Raw genomic sequence first — 14,725 nt, forward strand, 5'->3', positions numbered from 1 at the left:
TAACTTTAGCATAGGGCATGAAAACATTGAAAAACAAATTGACAACGGGAATCTAATATTGAACTAGATACTGTAAATATCTCATGACCTGTTGTGTATTAGGATTCATCTTTCCATGTAGCATCAAGAGAACTTGAGCCATGCTTGGCCTCTCATTCTCATCCTTTAAAATGCATACCAGGTTTGCAAGAGTAGCTCTTCTCACCTCCTCAATATCTGCATGTATCACAATTATTTCGTCCACAATGCTCATCATGTTTCCTTTTAGAATTTGAGTTGCTAAACTGTCTATCCACTCGGGAGTGATGTAACCTCATGTTCCTCTCATGCTTGTCAAAACCCAGCTGAAATCTCTTACCACCAACTTTGCCAGCCCAAAATCAGCCACCTTAGCGTTCAAATCGCTATCAAGCAAAATGTTCTCGGGATTTATATCAGAGTGGATGATTTGATCTCTGCATTCTTCATGGAGATAAACTAAAGCTCATGCATTGCCCAAAGTGATCTCGAATCGTGTCTTCCAATCCAGCAACTTTTGTGATCCAGCAAATAGAAAGGAATTGAGAGATCTATTGGGCATGTACTCGTAAACCAACAGCCTTTGTGATTCTTCTGTGCAAAACCCACAAAGCCGAACCAAATGGACATGCTGTATGTTTCCAATTATGCTTATTTCTACATGAAACTTCTTTTCTACCTGTGTAGACCCCTCTAATTTTTTAACTGCTACAAGGGTATTGTCTAGGAGAGCTCTAAAGACACAGCCAAATGCTCCTTTTCCTAACTTATATTTGAAATTGTTGGTTGCAATTCGCAGCTCCTTGTAAGTGAATGTTCTAAGTGAAGCAGGTATAAGCTCACCTTCCATATCTCCTCCCTTTCCCAGCATTCTACGCCTCCTCTGAAGAAACATTATAACAAGGAAAGCTGGAATAAGAATGAAAACAGTGCTTGCAAGAAGTGAAATTGAAAGGACAATACCTTGGTTATTGCCTCCACTGGATATGGATGCAAAACAAACATTGAACAGATCCCCAAACCACATTCTATAGATGGGAGGAGTGTGATCAAAGGCTTTGCAGGAGCAATTTTCCCGACATGCAGCTCTGTATGTTGATAGAGTTGGGTATTGGGAATATGAAACTACTTTTTCCCCAGCTACGAATATGTTGTTCTTATGTAAGAAACCATGAGTAGTACCATTGGTGGTAGAGCTACTACATTGAACACATCTGCTTAACCACAAATCTTGTGAAAACCAGGCGCGATTGTCTCTTGGTTTGAAGCCTTCGAGACCGTAGCAGAATTGAAGATTGTTCCTGTTGCATGCTCTATAAGCCCTGCATAGATTATAAACAAGGAAAAGGTCTTGAGGTATAGACCAGATAAGATTCCAATTGCTACCACTAATTCTATAGTATGCTGCTAGATCTCCAGACTTGTCGAGGACCACACGCTGAGTGAAACTATCAAATAATGATATTTGACCAAACATGAAGTACATCCTTGTGGGAGAAATCTTTACAAAGGTATTCTTAAGAATTTTAGAAGATTCCTTATTAGACATCTCTGGCATGTTGGTGAATTGGTTACCAACCCACTCTCCGTTGTTCCAATTGATAGACCAGGCAGAAAATAACAATCTGGAATCTCTGTTAGCAGATAGAAAAAAGAATGGAAAGAATGACAATCTGAATATAATTTGTATTCCCGTAAAAACTGTTTCATCAAAATAAAATAAACAAGCAGATATAAAGAGGAGGCAAAAACAGTTGTAAACTGTTATATAAAACTGCCGGAACAGAAAAACCTAATAAAATAAACTAATGAAAAATTAATCTAAATAAAAATAAACCCCTGATGAGATATTAACATCCCCCCCTTAATCTAAAGGGGTTAAGATGAGCATTTCTCTGAACTTCTCAAACTTTTCTTTGCCCAAAGCCTTGGTAAGAATATGTGCTGGTTGATCTGCAATGGGGCAATATTTAAGGTATATGCTACCATCTTTCACATAATGCTGAATCAAATGAAACTTTGTATTGATGTGCTTGGTGTGATCATGAAATACTGGATTTTTAGCCATTTTGATAGCAGATTGATTGTCAATAAAGAGTGGAGTTGATGAAATCTATGGTGTCTGCAAGTCTTCAAGAATTCTTTGAATCCATAAGATTTCCCGAGTTGCTTCAAAGGCGGCCATATATTCAGCTTCAGAAGAAGAGGTGGCTGGAACAGATTGCTTTTTAGATCTCCAAGAGATGACAGGAGATCCAAGATAAATTAAATACCCAGATGTAGATTTTCCATCTGTGGTATCACCTGCATAATCAAAATTGGAATAGCCAACCAAAGAAAATTGGTTTGTCTTGGAGTATTTGAGCCCATAGTGTTGAGCACCTTGAAAATAGCGAAGAATGAGTTTGGCAGCTAACCAATGAGTTTCTTTAGGTTGTTGCATAAACCTTGAAAGAACTCCAATAGAAAAAGAAATATCAGGACGGGTAGTTGTAGCATAAATCAAACTACCAACAAGTTTCCTATAGATAGTTGCATCAACCAATGCTAAAGAGCCATCTGAAGAGAGCTTAAGATTTTGCTCCATAGGAGTACTAAGGGGCTTACAATCGGCCATGCCAAACTTATGCAAAAGTTTACCAATATATTTTTGTTGGGTGAGAAAAATAAAATGAGGTGTTTTGAGTTACCTCAATACCCAAATAGTAATGAAGATGGCCCAAATCAGTCATATCAAAACCCTGCTTCAGTTGTTCTTTCACATTTTGAATATTATTCTCATCAGGACTAGTGATAAATAAATCATCCACATAAACAACAAGATAGACAATAATGTTATCAAGTTTTTTAACAAAAAGTGTGGCATTATCAAATTCAAAATGTTGGAAATTCAACTTTAAGAGATACTTTGTAAGTTTTTCATACCAGGCTCGAGGAGCTTGTTTTAAACCATATAATGATTTGACAAGCTTGCATACCTGATGTTCTTTTCCATTAACTGCATACCTATTTGGTTGAGTCATATAAACTGATTCTTTGAGATCACCATTTAAGAATGTTGTTTTAACATCCATTTGGTGAATTTTCCACCCATATTGAGCTGGAAGGGCCAACAAAGCATGAATGGTGGTCCATTTTGTTGTAGGTGCAAAGGTTTCATCATAATCTATGCCCTCCTTTTGAGCATAACCTTTGGCAACAAGTTGGGCTTTGTGTTTGTCAAGTGTATCATTTGCTTTATATTTATTCCTAAAAATCCACTTGCAGCCAATAGGTTTACAACCAAGTGGAGGATCAACCAACTCCCATGTGCCATTTTTCAAAAGAACATCATACTCATCTTGTATAGCTTTCCTCCATACTGTAATATTTTTGGCTTCATTATAGGATGATGGTTCGGAGTCAATTATGAGATTGAGTTCACCAATGGTCTCCAAGTTATCTGCACTATTGGTTTGAGCTTGGAGCCTTTCTTTGTAAGAGCTTCTTGTACCTATTTTACCTATTTCATTAGGTCTTAAATCTTTCAATGTTTGTTGGACTTGTTTTTCCCACTTATGAGAAGACTTTGGTTGCACAAAAGATGCGACCATTTCATTACTAGATGTTGTATTAGTGGTTAATGGTTCAGAGAGTTCAAGCTCATCATGGTGGGTTTCTTCTTGGTCATTTATTGATGGAGACACATGAATTAGATCACTTGGAGATATAGATTCTATATGTGGAATCTCACAAGAGTTTTCTATCCAAGGAGAAAAAATTATAATTGTATCATGATTTTTGAATTTACATTCATCATTTTCAGCAATGTTGGAGGTTTCAACAAATACAACATCACATGTAATAAAGAAAGATTTTTTGACTTCAACATACAACCTATATGCTTTAGAAGATTTTGAATAACCAAGAAAAATACACTTAATACTCTGATGTTGCAACTTACTTCTTTTGTCCTTGGGAATTAAATCATAGCAAGTGGAACAAAAAATGTGAAGATGTCGAACAAAAGGAGGATATCCAAACCACACTTCATATGGAATAGATTGGTGTAATGCAGATGATGGAGATCTATTATGAAGATAAACTGCAGTTCTTGCTGCTTCAACCCAACAATGTAATTTGATTCCTTTAAAATATAACATTGCACGAACCATATTCATGATAGTTCTATTCATTCATTTAACAAGACCATTTTGTTGAGGAGTACCTGGAACAGTAAGATGATGTTGGATCCCATTTTGATGTAGATAGTCCTCAAAAACTAGAGAAGCAAATTCTCCACCATTATGTGTTCAAAGAGTACCAATTTGAGATTGAGCTTGTTTTTCAATCATAACACAAAACCTTTTAAAAATTTCAAAACCTTCTAATTTTTGCTACAAGAAATAAATCCAAGTCATGCGACTGTAATCATCAATAAACAACATGAAATACCTCCCACAGAATTTACTGGTAAATGGCAACATAAATCAGAATGAATAAGCTGCAATTTTCTTTGTCCTCTCCAAGTGGAGCGAGTAAAAGAATTTCTATGTTGCTTGGCAAGAATACATGCTTCACATTTTTGAATTGTTTTAGGCAAAAGAGGTAAGCCATCAACACCACTATTTTGCAGGATATGAATGTTATCATAACCAATATGCCCAATTCTTTCATGCCATAAAAGAATAGGAGATAGACTACCTTCTTCAGTAAGGTGCAAAATTTTTAGAAAAAGAAGAAGTGCCATTTAGTTTTAATAATCTCCTATCCTCACATCCAGTGAATACAACTTGATTATTTGACTATTTTCTAACAACAACTTGCCCATCTTTTAACAAAATAGAGTAGCCTTGTTGTCGAATCAATACTAGTGATAACAAATTACGTTGCAATTGAGGAATAAACAATACATCATGAAGCACAAAGTCTGGAAGATTAGGCAACTTAAATTGAATAGTTCATTTTCCAATAGGTTTGAGACTTGATTTATCAGCTAAATAAATTGGACCACACGCACTTTCATGAAATTCCTCAAAGTAATTACGTCGGAATGTCATATATTGTGTGGCTCTAGTATCTAAGATCCAAGAATCATACCATGAGGATTTAATTGCAAAGTCAGAAACAAAAAGCACATATTGATCACCATCACTATCACAAGCAAATTGGGTTGCTCCTGGAATTTTATCATCTGAATGTTTATCATCATTATAAACTTTTGTTTTATCTTTTTGCTTAAAAGTATTTTCTTTAAAACTTTCTATCTTATCCCATGACAGCTTGCATTCATGTGCTTCATGTCTTCCTTTTCTACCACATCTTTTACAATATAAATGTTGCCTATCATTTTGATTATCATTTGCCCTCCATTGACCTCTACCTTTACCTCTATCATTATAACCTCCTCTTGAAGAGCTCTTATTTAGAGGTTTTTCTTGGTGAGCAAAACAAACATTTTCATTAGTATTATCTATTTTTCTTCCAAAAGCTTTTTCACATTCAACCAACTTTTCAACCAATAAATCAAAAGTAATGGTTTTCAATTGGTTACTTTCTTGAAGGGGCTCTAGATAAGTAGAGTGTTTTGGAAGGAGTGCCTTAATAAAAGCAGTGAGATAAATATCAACTTTCCCACCAACAACATTAACATCTTGTTTTATGGCTCTAATTTCAGAAGCCAGACTCATAACATCACCATTATTTAATTCAAGATTGAACAATTTTAATTGTAACTGAATAAATTCTAATTCTGAATGAGAGTCAAATAAATTTTTTAACTTGTCAAGGGCTTCCCAAGAAAATTTGCATCCTTGTATATGACGATATACATCTCCATTAACTGAAGCTCTTATCAAAGCCAAGGCTTTTGATTTTTTATAATTCCAAATTTCTTTTTCTTTAACATATGTTGGTTCTGTAGGTTGGGTATCTCTATCACATATTTTATACCATAAATCATTAAAAATTAATGTATTTTCCACTTTTCTATGCCATTCCAACCAAGTATCTTTTCCGGTTAATATTTCCCCAATCAATGAAACAATAGACTGCATTGTAAATTGAAAATAAATGTATATAGAATTTGCATAGTTTGCAAATTTATAGGATTGCTCAAAATCTCTTGCGAAACTTTACCAAATATAACAAGATATAAAATTCTTGTAAAAATAAATAAATTGATTTCACCTGAATCAATTTTTGTTTCCGTATTTTGATTCTGTAGAAAGCTGCAATCTTCAGATGCTTCACATAAAAATATACTCCAAACTCCAAAACTCTGATACCACTGATAGACCAGGTAGAAAATAACAATCTAGAATCTTTGTTAGCAGATAGAAAAAAGAATGGAAAGAATGGCAATCTGAATATAATTTGTATTCCCCTAAAAACTGTTTCATCAAAATAAAATAAACAAGCAGATATAAAGAGGAGGCAAAAATAGTTGTAAACTGTTATACAAAACCGCTGGAACAGAAAAACTTATTAAAATAAACTAATGAAAAATTAATCTAAATAAAACTAAATCCCTGATGAGATATTAACACCAATAACTAATATTGTTATTATATATCAGGAAAAAGTTCATCTTGCCTGGGGTTGGATCCATTTCAAAAGAGAAGGGTCCAGGTGCTAGATCCGATGCGCTTCTCCAAGAAGTTAGCTTTATGCCTTTCCACACCTTCATTCCGGACAAGATTGTGTTTGTCGAGTACAAGAAACTCTCCCAGAACATCTCCAAAATGGTGTTTTCACCCAACATAGCAAAACTACCAGAATCAAGTATGATAGCTCTGGAGGCTATAGCTTTCTAGTTCTTCCTTGTCAACCAAATTGAGCATCCCTCTGAATCATACAGTTTGAAATAGACGTCTGTTGATAGCTTCAAAACACCCGACTCGTTTCTAATGGGAGTCTCTCTATTAGCCACCCAAATAATGGTCTTCTCGATGATTTGGGCATACCAGATACCGATGTACTAGTAACTGGTTCCATTAGGATAGAAAAATCCCAATTCGAAGGTGCCATTCTTTGAAACTATGCTCTGATTTCTAGTGAAAGACACTCCCAAAGCGATGTTGTCTCCACTGTTATTCTCCAGGGAATGGCAATTTTGAGGTAGAGCAAGCATATAAAACACTAAAAGGAAGCAATACCATGCAAACAGACTACCAGTGGCCATTTCTTTTGTCCATCTAGAATGTTAAACACTATTGGAACAAAGCCTGAGAAATATGTCTCCTCACTATTTGGCAAATGCATGCACAAAACGAAGGCACGTAAGTAAGTCGGACAATCACTTTCACGTCTTGTTTATTACAAATTTACTTGGAAGATAGGTATGTAAGGCAATCATTCATGTTGCAACGTTATTTTCATTTGCAAACATGCTTGTGTGGAGCTGACTATAGAGAAGCAAGTAAATGAGTCTTTTTTACTAATCATAGTCATGTTCATTAGATTGTGATTATCATATATTTGTATGGGACATGATAATAGACTTAAAACTTAATTTTTTTCTTGATAATCCAAAAAAAAGTCATATTCATGTTATATATTTGTATCAGACACAACAATACACCTAAAACTTAAGTAAACTTAATACTTATCTCGAAATTTCTTTAAAAAAAAAATAGACTGTGATGGTTTCAAATTTGATGGTCCATAAATTATGATCTTTTCATATTATATAATACAATAGAAATTTGGCTATCTAATATCAATTTTGTGTTTGGTAGAAGGATTGATGTTACCAGCCCAATCCAAAAAACTTGTAGTATCCCTCCTCGACTTATATTTTTATTTATGCATTGATAGACTTATCTAGACTATTAGGTGATGTTTTGATTTATACTTATGACTCTATTGACATCTTAGATGCTTATTGACACCAAGTTTTTTACATGGAAACACAGTTAATGGATAAACCACGGTGGGATGATAACCCACAATATTAATATACTCTGCTAAAAGTATAGAAATATTACATAAGGGGAATGCACATACATTTAGGCGCATTGCATAGAGCTCACTGCTCAAAATAAGAAAAGAACTACAACCTAGAAGGCTCACTGCCCTACAAATGTTTGTAAGAGATTACAATGAAGTTTTGAACTATGAAGTAGCATCAACAAATACCTCAGTATAGTTTCGGTTAAGTACAAAACATTTTCTTACTCTGCTTTGCAATATTGCTCTGTTCTGATACTTTGCAACATACCAAAGCACCAATCTTTACCTTGTGCATGTGAAACTATGCACAATCACTTATACACATATCCCATACTATCATCGAATACCAAAATGGTCAAATAAACCTATCTTATATCTGCATCACCAATTTAGGTCACCACCAAGTCGGCTTCAAGAACATGTTATAAAAGATGAAACATGTACACAAGTCGGCTTCAATCTGAACCAAAAATAATTAAGCGGACCAAAACAAAATATCCACATGCTTCCCACAAGTCGGCTCATCAACCTAGAACACACAAACAATCGCAAAAATTGATCTGCAAGATCCAAAAACTAAATAATCACTTGTTACCATTGATAACCATTGTTCTAAACAAAAAATGATTATCAGATCTTCTAACTTACACAAAACTTATCACTGGAGGCTATAAACCTAGAATAAGGTAAATTACATATCCACAACACATCTCCTGGATCTGCAAAGTAAAATACTCAACCAAAATAATCCACTAATCAAAATAATGTACCCTCTATCAGATATCGTGTTTATTTTACCGGACCTTACTGAACTGAAGCAAATTTTACTTAATCTTCTAGAATGATGAAACCATGAAGTGCGGATGCCAATATTGATATGAGTTCGGATCAATGACAACATCTCAACATGCCTTTAGTGTCTCTTGCCAACAGTTTCCACATAATGTATTAGATGGCATATTATGGCTACAAGATTGGGCAATTTGATAAGACCCCCCAATCTTGACTGCATCATTATTTATATTATTAATTAAATGATATGAAAATATTAAATACATTTCAAAAAATTGAAGACAAGATATATGATATGTATCAAAATAAATATTATATATAGTAGCTATTTAAATAAAATATAAGTATTATACATTACTAGAATAGATTTCTTAAGCACATATATCTAAAAGGCACAAAGAGATAGTAGCCCCTAGGGGAAATGTCTATTCAGCATACAAGATGAATCTTTCACTGTGATTATTTATTAATTAAAAATAAAAAATTCATTTTACTCTATATTTTTTAGTTAATTAATAAATATGGTCAAAGGTGCATCCTATGTGTTGCATAGAAAAAAGTGTCTTGAGATGAGTATTAGATACATGCATTGAGATTAATAGATCTCAATATCTTTTAGATAGATGTATTTAAGATATATATGCTAGTGATTTAAAATATTTGAATTTGATTATAAATTATTAATATATAAACTTAACACATTTAAAATAAATTTTAATTTTTTTTTTATAATTAACAATTTTAAATATTGTATTGTTGACAAACATGTCATTTTAGTATTGACTTAAATGGGGTGTGAGAGCGGAGGTGAGACAAAAGGTGGGGTTAGGGTTTATAGAGAAGATACAAATGAAGAAGAGGATGGAGATTCAGATGATGATGGTGATCCTACCTACTCTCGTTAGATTTGGTTTGTCCCTTATGTGGGTTGCTATGCTATGGGTCACTGTTGTGTGGGGAAATTTTATTTGATTCGGCCCTGTTCATTTCTTTGTAGGTATTGGAGGATCCCTTTGGTATTTTCCCTCTTCTATCCGTTGTTGGTTGGGGGGGCCATTTCTGGGTCCTCTGTTGTTGTTTACCCCAATTGTAGCCCCCCTTCTTCTGGGGTTTGCAACATGGATTGGGGTGAATTTTTGTTTTCATTCATGGTGGCAGCGATGTTTCTCCTCCTCTATCCCTATGATGCATTTGCTTCTAGCTGGCTTGCATTCTTGGGTCCCCTATTTTCTTTGTCTTTCGGTGGTGCAGATGGAGATGATTTTTTATCATTTTGATTTTTGTGAACTGGACGTGGCCTATGCCTCTTCCTACTCCCTGTTTGCTAGATGCGCACTTGCTTGGCTAAAGGGTTCTCTTCCTGCTCCATGTTTGATGTGCCTTCTCTACTTGGGTTGTAGGTGGACTTGATTTTGCCAACTGGTGTGGCACGTGGCTCTGATGCTTGGCCTCCCAAGAGGTTGTGGTTAGTTATTTGAGTTTTCCCTCTACCATTTTTGGATTTTCTCAATTTGCTCCATGTTTTTCCACCTCTACATATGGATTCATAGCTCCTATGGAGATTGTTCTTGTGTTTTTAGTTTCTCCCATTCTTCCTAAGGATGTGCAGTCAAGCAACCTAGCTTGTGTTCCTATTTAGGTGAACTCTTGGGGGTTTGTTAGGGTTTTGAACTCTAGGCTATCTGGGGGTAGAGGATGCTAGGGGTGTTTGTAGGATGTGTCTTCTTCTCTTGATGATGGGTTTCCCTCTAGTGTTAGTTGTTTACTGCAGTTTGGAGGTGGGCGTCGATTGCACAATGAGGGTTGGTTACCCTGTGGGTGCCTAACTAGTGTGTGCCTTCCTTTTGTCCTACTCGCTTCGGTGTTAATTACTGACTTCCTTTGGTGGATTCCATCCTCTTGGTATTTGACACTTACCTCCTCTATCCACTAGCCTCTTGGATCTGTTTTCTCTCTAATGGGAATGTGCTTAAATGTTATGAATCGCGAGGTTGAGAGGGACCTTTTTGTTGGTTTTTTGTCTCATAGAGGCTCTATTGCAACCAAACCCATAGAGGTGGTTCACTTTGTTGTGTTTGTAGGTAAAAGGTTACAAGATGCCTTTCAAAACTTGTTGTTAGTCTTTTGTTTCCTTCACTATTTGACTAGTGCAAAGGTTTTTGTTTGGTTCTTGGTTCGAGGTGCCTTTCTAAACCTCTTTGTTTTGAGAATGAAATCCTATTGAGGGTTTGGTACCCTTGTTCCTGCCGACTGGGTGCTCTGATCAAAAAGCCCTACTTTCAAAAAAGGGGTGTCCTTTTTTTTAGTGTTAGGTAATCTCATAGCTTGTGAGGTCTAATTGGTTATGTTAGGGTACAAGCCCTTTCTCACTTTTTCCTTTTTTGTAATGGTACATGCCTATCCCACTTTTTATTAATCAAAAGAATTTTAAATTAAAAATAAAATTAAAAACTTGTTAATATTTTAAATTTATAATTATATATATAAATTATTTTTAATGATTTTAGTTTAGTATATACAAAAACTAACAACTTTCAATATTTATGCTAAATTTTTAGCTTATTAACTTGTTATTTTTTTCAAATTAATTACAATTTATTTAAGTATAATATTATTTTATTAAAAAAAAATTAAATGATTTTATTTAGCATATTATTATTTTTGTACAAAAATCAAATTAATTTAGGGAAGGGGTCAGTTATCATCCAAGTTTTAATAATCATTCATTTGAACATGCTTACTAAAAGCCTACTAAAGAATTATCTATTTGGTCAACAATTGTCCATTTGCATACCTAGTAGTTGAGAAAAGTGTTACTAATTAGAGGAATTGTGCAACTTTATTAGTACCCATAACTCATGATTATTTAGTCATTTGTATATTATGTATTTGGATAAATTGTGTAAATTTTGTTGTGGTCATATGTATCAGGCATCACCTCAAAATGATCACTTTTTGATCTTTGTAAGCATAATGAATCATCCTGTGTTAATTGCAACTACCCAAAAGTCAAAACAATATTTGTAAGGTCTTAAGTTGCATACAAAGAAAATGAAAAAAATATCCATCATAATTGGTAAGAGGAGAGTGGGTGAGTTCATGTCACCATGTAAGAGTCTTTCTTGTCTCCCTAGTATAATCAATGTCATGGGGTTTTGTGAATCATCTATTGAAGAGTAAAATTCACGAGACAAAGAAAACTTTCACCGACTTTAGTGGTTAGTGTATTTATTTCATTTAATTAAATTCAGATTCATTGAGTCTATTTAGTCATCTATTTTTACTTGGCATTTGTCCATGCAAGTTGTGAAGATCATTTAGGAGTTGACTTAGTTTGGACACCTCATGCTAGTTTAGTGGGAGACAACTCGCCACCACTCATTGAGTGTTGGGTTTGATTTCTAATTCAACCCAATCACTCTACTCATATGTACTCTTCTTCTCCATCTTATTTAATGGTTGTCTGTGTTCAATATGTGCAATCTTGTTCTTCTTTTAAATCTCTTATTCTTGGATTATGACATGGTATCAGAGTGGTTTTGAGTTTTTTTTGTAATCCAAGAGATGAATTCATGAATCACGCCTGTGCATTGATGAGAGAGGACTTGGGACAAAGGAGTGGTGAGGTTTTTTTTGACGCATCAACACACAAGAGAGGGTTTCATCCACAACCCATTCCCAGCAACATCAAGGATGCTTGGAGAAGGCATATTTACTGGACTTTAGTCCCTCGTCACATGGTGTTTTAGCCCCTGGTTCTTTCCAATACTTGGGGGCTTAATATGCTCATTATTTTTTGGTATATTTTCTCACATTGAAAATATTTTTTGAAGGTGGATTAATTTTGTAATTAGGCTAAAATTACGTTTTCACCACGAATCCAACGAACACACTCATGCACTCTCATTATAAAATTGTGTTTTTCTGGGTTTGGTTACAAAGCACTCCTTCTATACAGTGCCAAAAACATGGGGCTCTACAATGTAGTTGTATGACATGCAATGTCATCTCCTTGCTTGTCGCTACTTATGAATCTATAAATTCTTCATAGAGAGCATGCATGATTCCTTGAAACAAAATATGCATACCAATTTTTAGCATTAGTATGGCGAGGTTTAGTCTTTGGATCATGTACAAACTTCAAGATAGCCATATCACTTCCTACACATCCACAATGGGAAGTCATATTGCACACATTTGTGGTGGTTTTTAGCAAGTATGGATCATCTTCAACTTCCAATGTCGAGCATCTACAAGGTTTTTCCCACTGGTTTTTCTATCTTTCTCCTTTTATGAGAGATTTCATTGTACATGGATACCTCACCAAGTTAGTAGCTAGGCCTCATTTCTCTTATTGTCCTCCTGAGATACTCTTTAAGGGGGGTGTTAGTGTATTTATTTAATTTAAATACACTTAGGCTCATTAAACCTACTTAGTCATCTATTTCTACTTAGTGGGATCTAACGATAGATGACTAAGTAGGCTATCTAATGATAAAATTTGTGTTGCCTAGGATACTAAACTATATAATGTTAGTTCTATCTATCCTGAAAGGTGTCCTGTCTTTAGTTGAGTCAAGCCTCAAATAATTCCTTTGAAAAGGCCCCAAAGAATCAAAGGAGAAAACTCATTTATTGGCTTGGGATAAATATTGTATTCCTAAAAATAGTGCGGGTGTAGGATTTCATAACTTGGAAATTTGGAATTTGGCATTGGGGACTAAGCTAGTTTGAAATTTGTACTCCAATCCCGAATCTAAATGGGCTTCAATCATAATAGAAAATTATCTTCATTTAGTTGATCTAGAATTGATATTTATAGCATTATAACTCCCATTAGGACCACAAATATGAAACTTTATGGTCATATGGAGGCAAATTATTCTTCCTTATCTCTCTTGGTTGATTCATGATGGGAAAAAGGCTCTCTTTTCGGATGACTCATAGAATGGGCATCCTCCTCTTGCTAGATTAGACAACATGGAGGAATTGAAGACTTTTAAAATAAAATTGAGGTTTAAAAGTATCTAACTACCTTACCATTATTTCACAAGATGGTTTGCCATGAGCTAGGTGGAAAGATTTCTCAAAGATGGTGGCCCCCATTCTCAGAAGTTGAAACTTCAAGTGGAGCTTAATAGGACCATTCATTTTAGGAAGGGAAGTGACAGGTTAATATAGTCCTGATTAAAATCAGATATGTATATAGTTTGGGAAGGATATGAAACATCAAGTGAGTCTCATCACACATCTCAGAAAAAGAGGTGTTTCTCTTTTTGTTGGTCAAATGCAAGACTTCCAAAGGTAGGATAGTTTTCATGGTTAGCCATAAAAGGTAGAATTATCACCAATGAGAGACTCAATAGCTTGGGGATAGCACCGATATTTACCTATGTACTATGTGATAAAGAGATTGAGACTAGAGATCATCTTCTCCTTAATTGTGCATTTGCTTATGACTACTGGACTTGGCTTTGTAATAATTTGCATTCGTCTGGCCCTTTTCCATCTTCTTTGAGTATGATGTTTGAAGGATAGCCCAAGTTGTATTCAATATCTTTTTTTGCAGCTATATGGGAAGTTTCTCCAACCATTTATATGGAACATTTGGTGGGAAAGGAATAGAGGAATCTTTAGAAAAGAGAAAAACCAAATTAGTCATGTTCTTGAGCATATAGAAAAGTCTATCTTAGAAGTGGTAAAGGCTTATACAATCATGCATAAAATCATGGAATTTTCTTATACTTCTTGGGACGATAGTGTTCTTAAGGCTTGGTTAGGAATAACTCTTCCCTTTAAAGGTGGTCTTCTTAGGAACTCAAACAGTAAAAGGAATAGAAAAGACATCAAGTGAGAGCCTCTAGATAAATTCTAGTGGAAACTCAACTTTGATGATGCAACAAAATGCAATCTCGATACATCTTGGATATGTTATTAGGGATGCAAGGGGTGCCATTCCGCAAGAAAAATTTTGATGCGTACT

General features: G+C 34.8%; 1 protein-coding gene across 1 annotated transcript; it reads right to left on the bottom strand.

Moving 5' to 3' along the window:
* Positions 1 to 484: 484 nt before the first annotated feature.
* Positions 485 to 1,576, bottom strand: LOC131044339 (G-type lectin S-receptor-like serine/threonine-protein kinase At2g19130). Its single transcript, XM_057977647.2, has one exon. It carries the CDS (start codon positions 1,574 to 1,576, stop codon positions 485 to 487), a length of 1,092 nt encoding a protein of 363 aa, XP_057833630.2.
* Between the last annotated feature and the right edge of the window lie 13,149 nt (positions 1,577 to 14,725).

This window comes from Cryptomeria japonica, chromosome 7 (genome assembly GCF_030272615.1).
Source record: "Cryptomeria japonica chromosome 7, Sugi_1.0, whole genome shotgun sequence".
Lineage (NCBI taxonomy): Eukaryota > Viridiplantae > Streptophyta > Pinopsida > Cupressales > Cupressaceae > Cryptomeria > Cryptomeria japonica.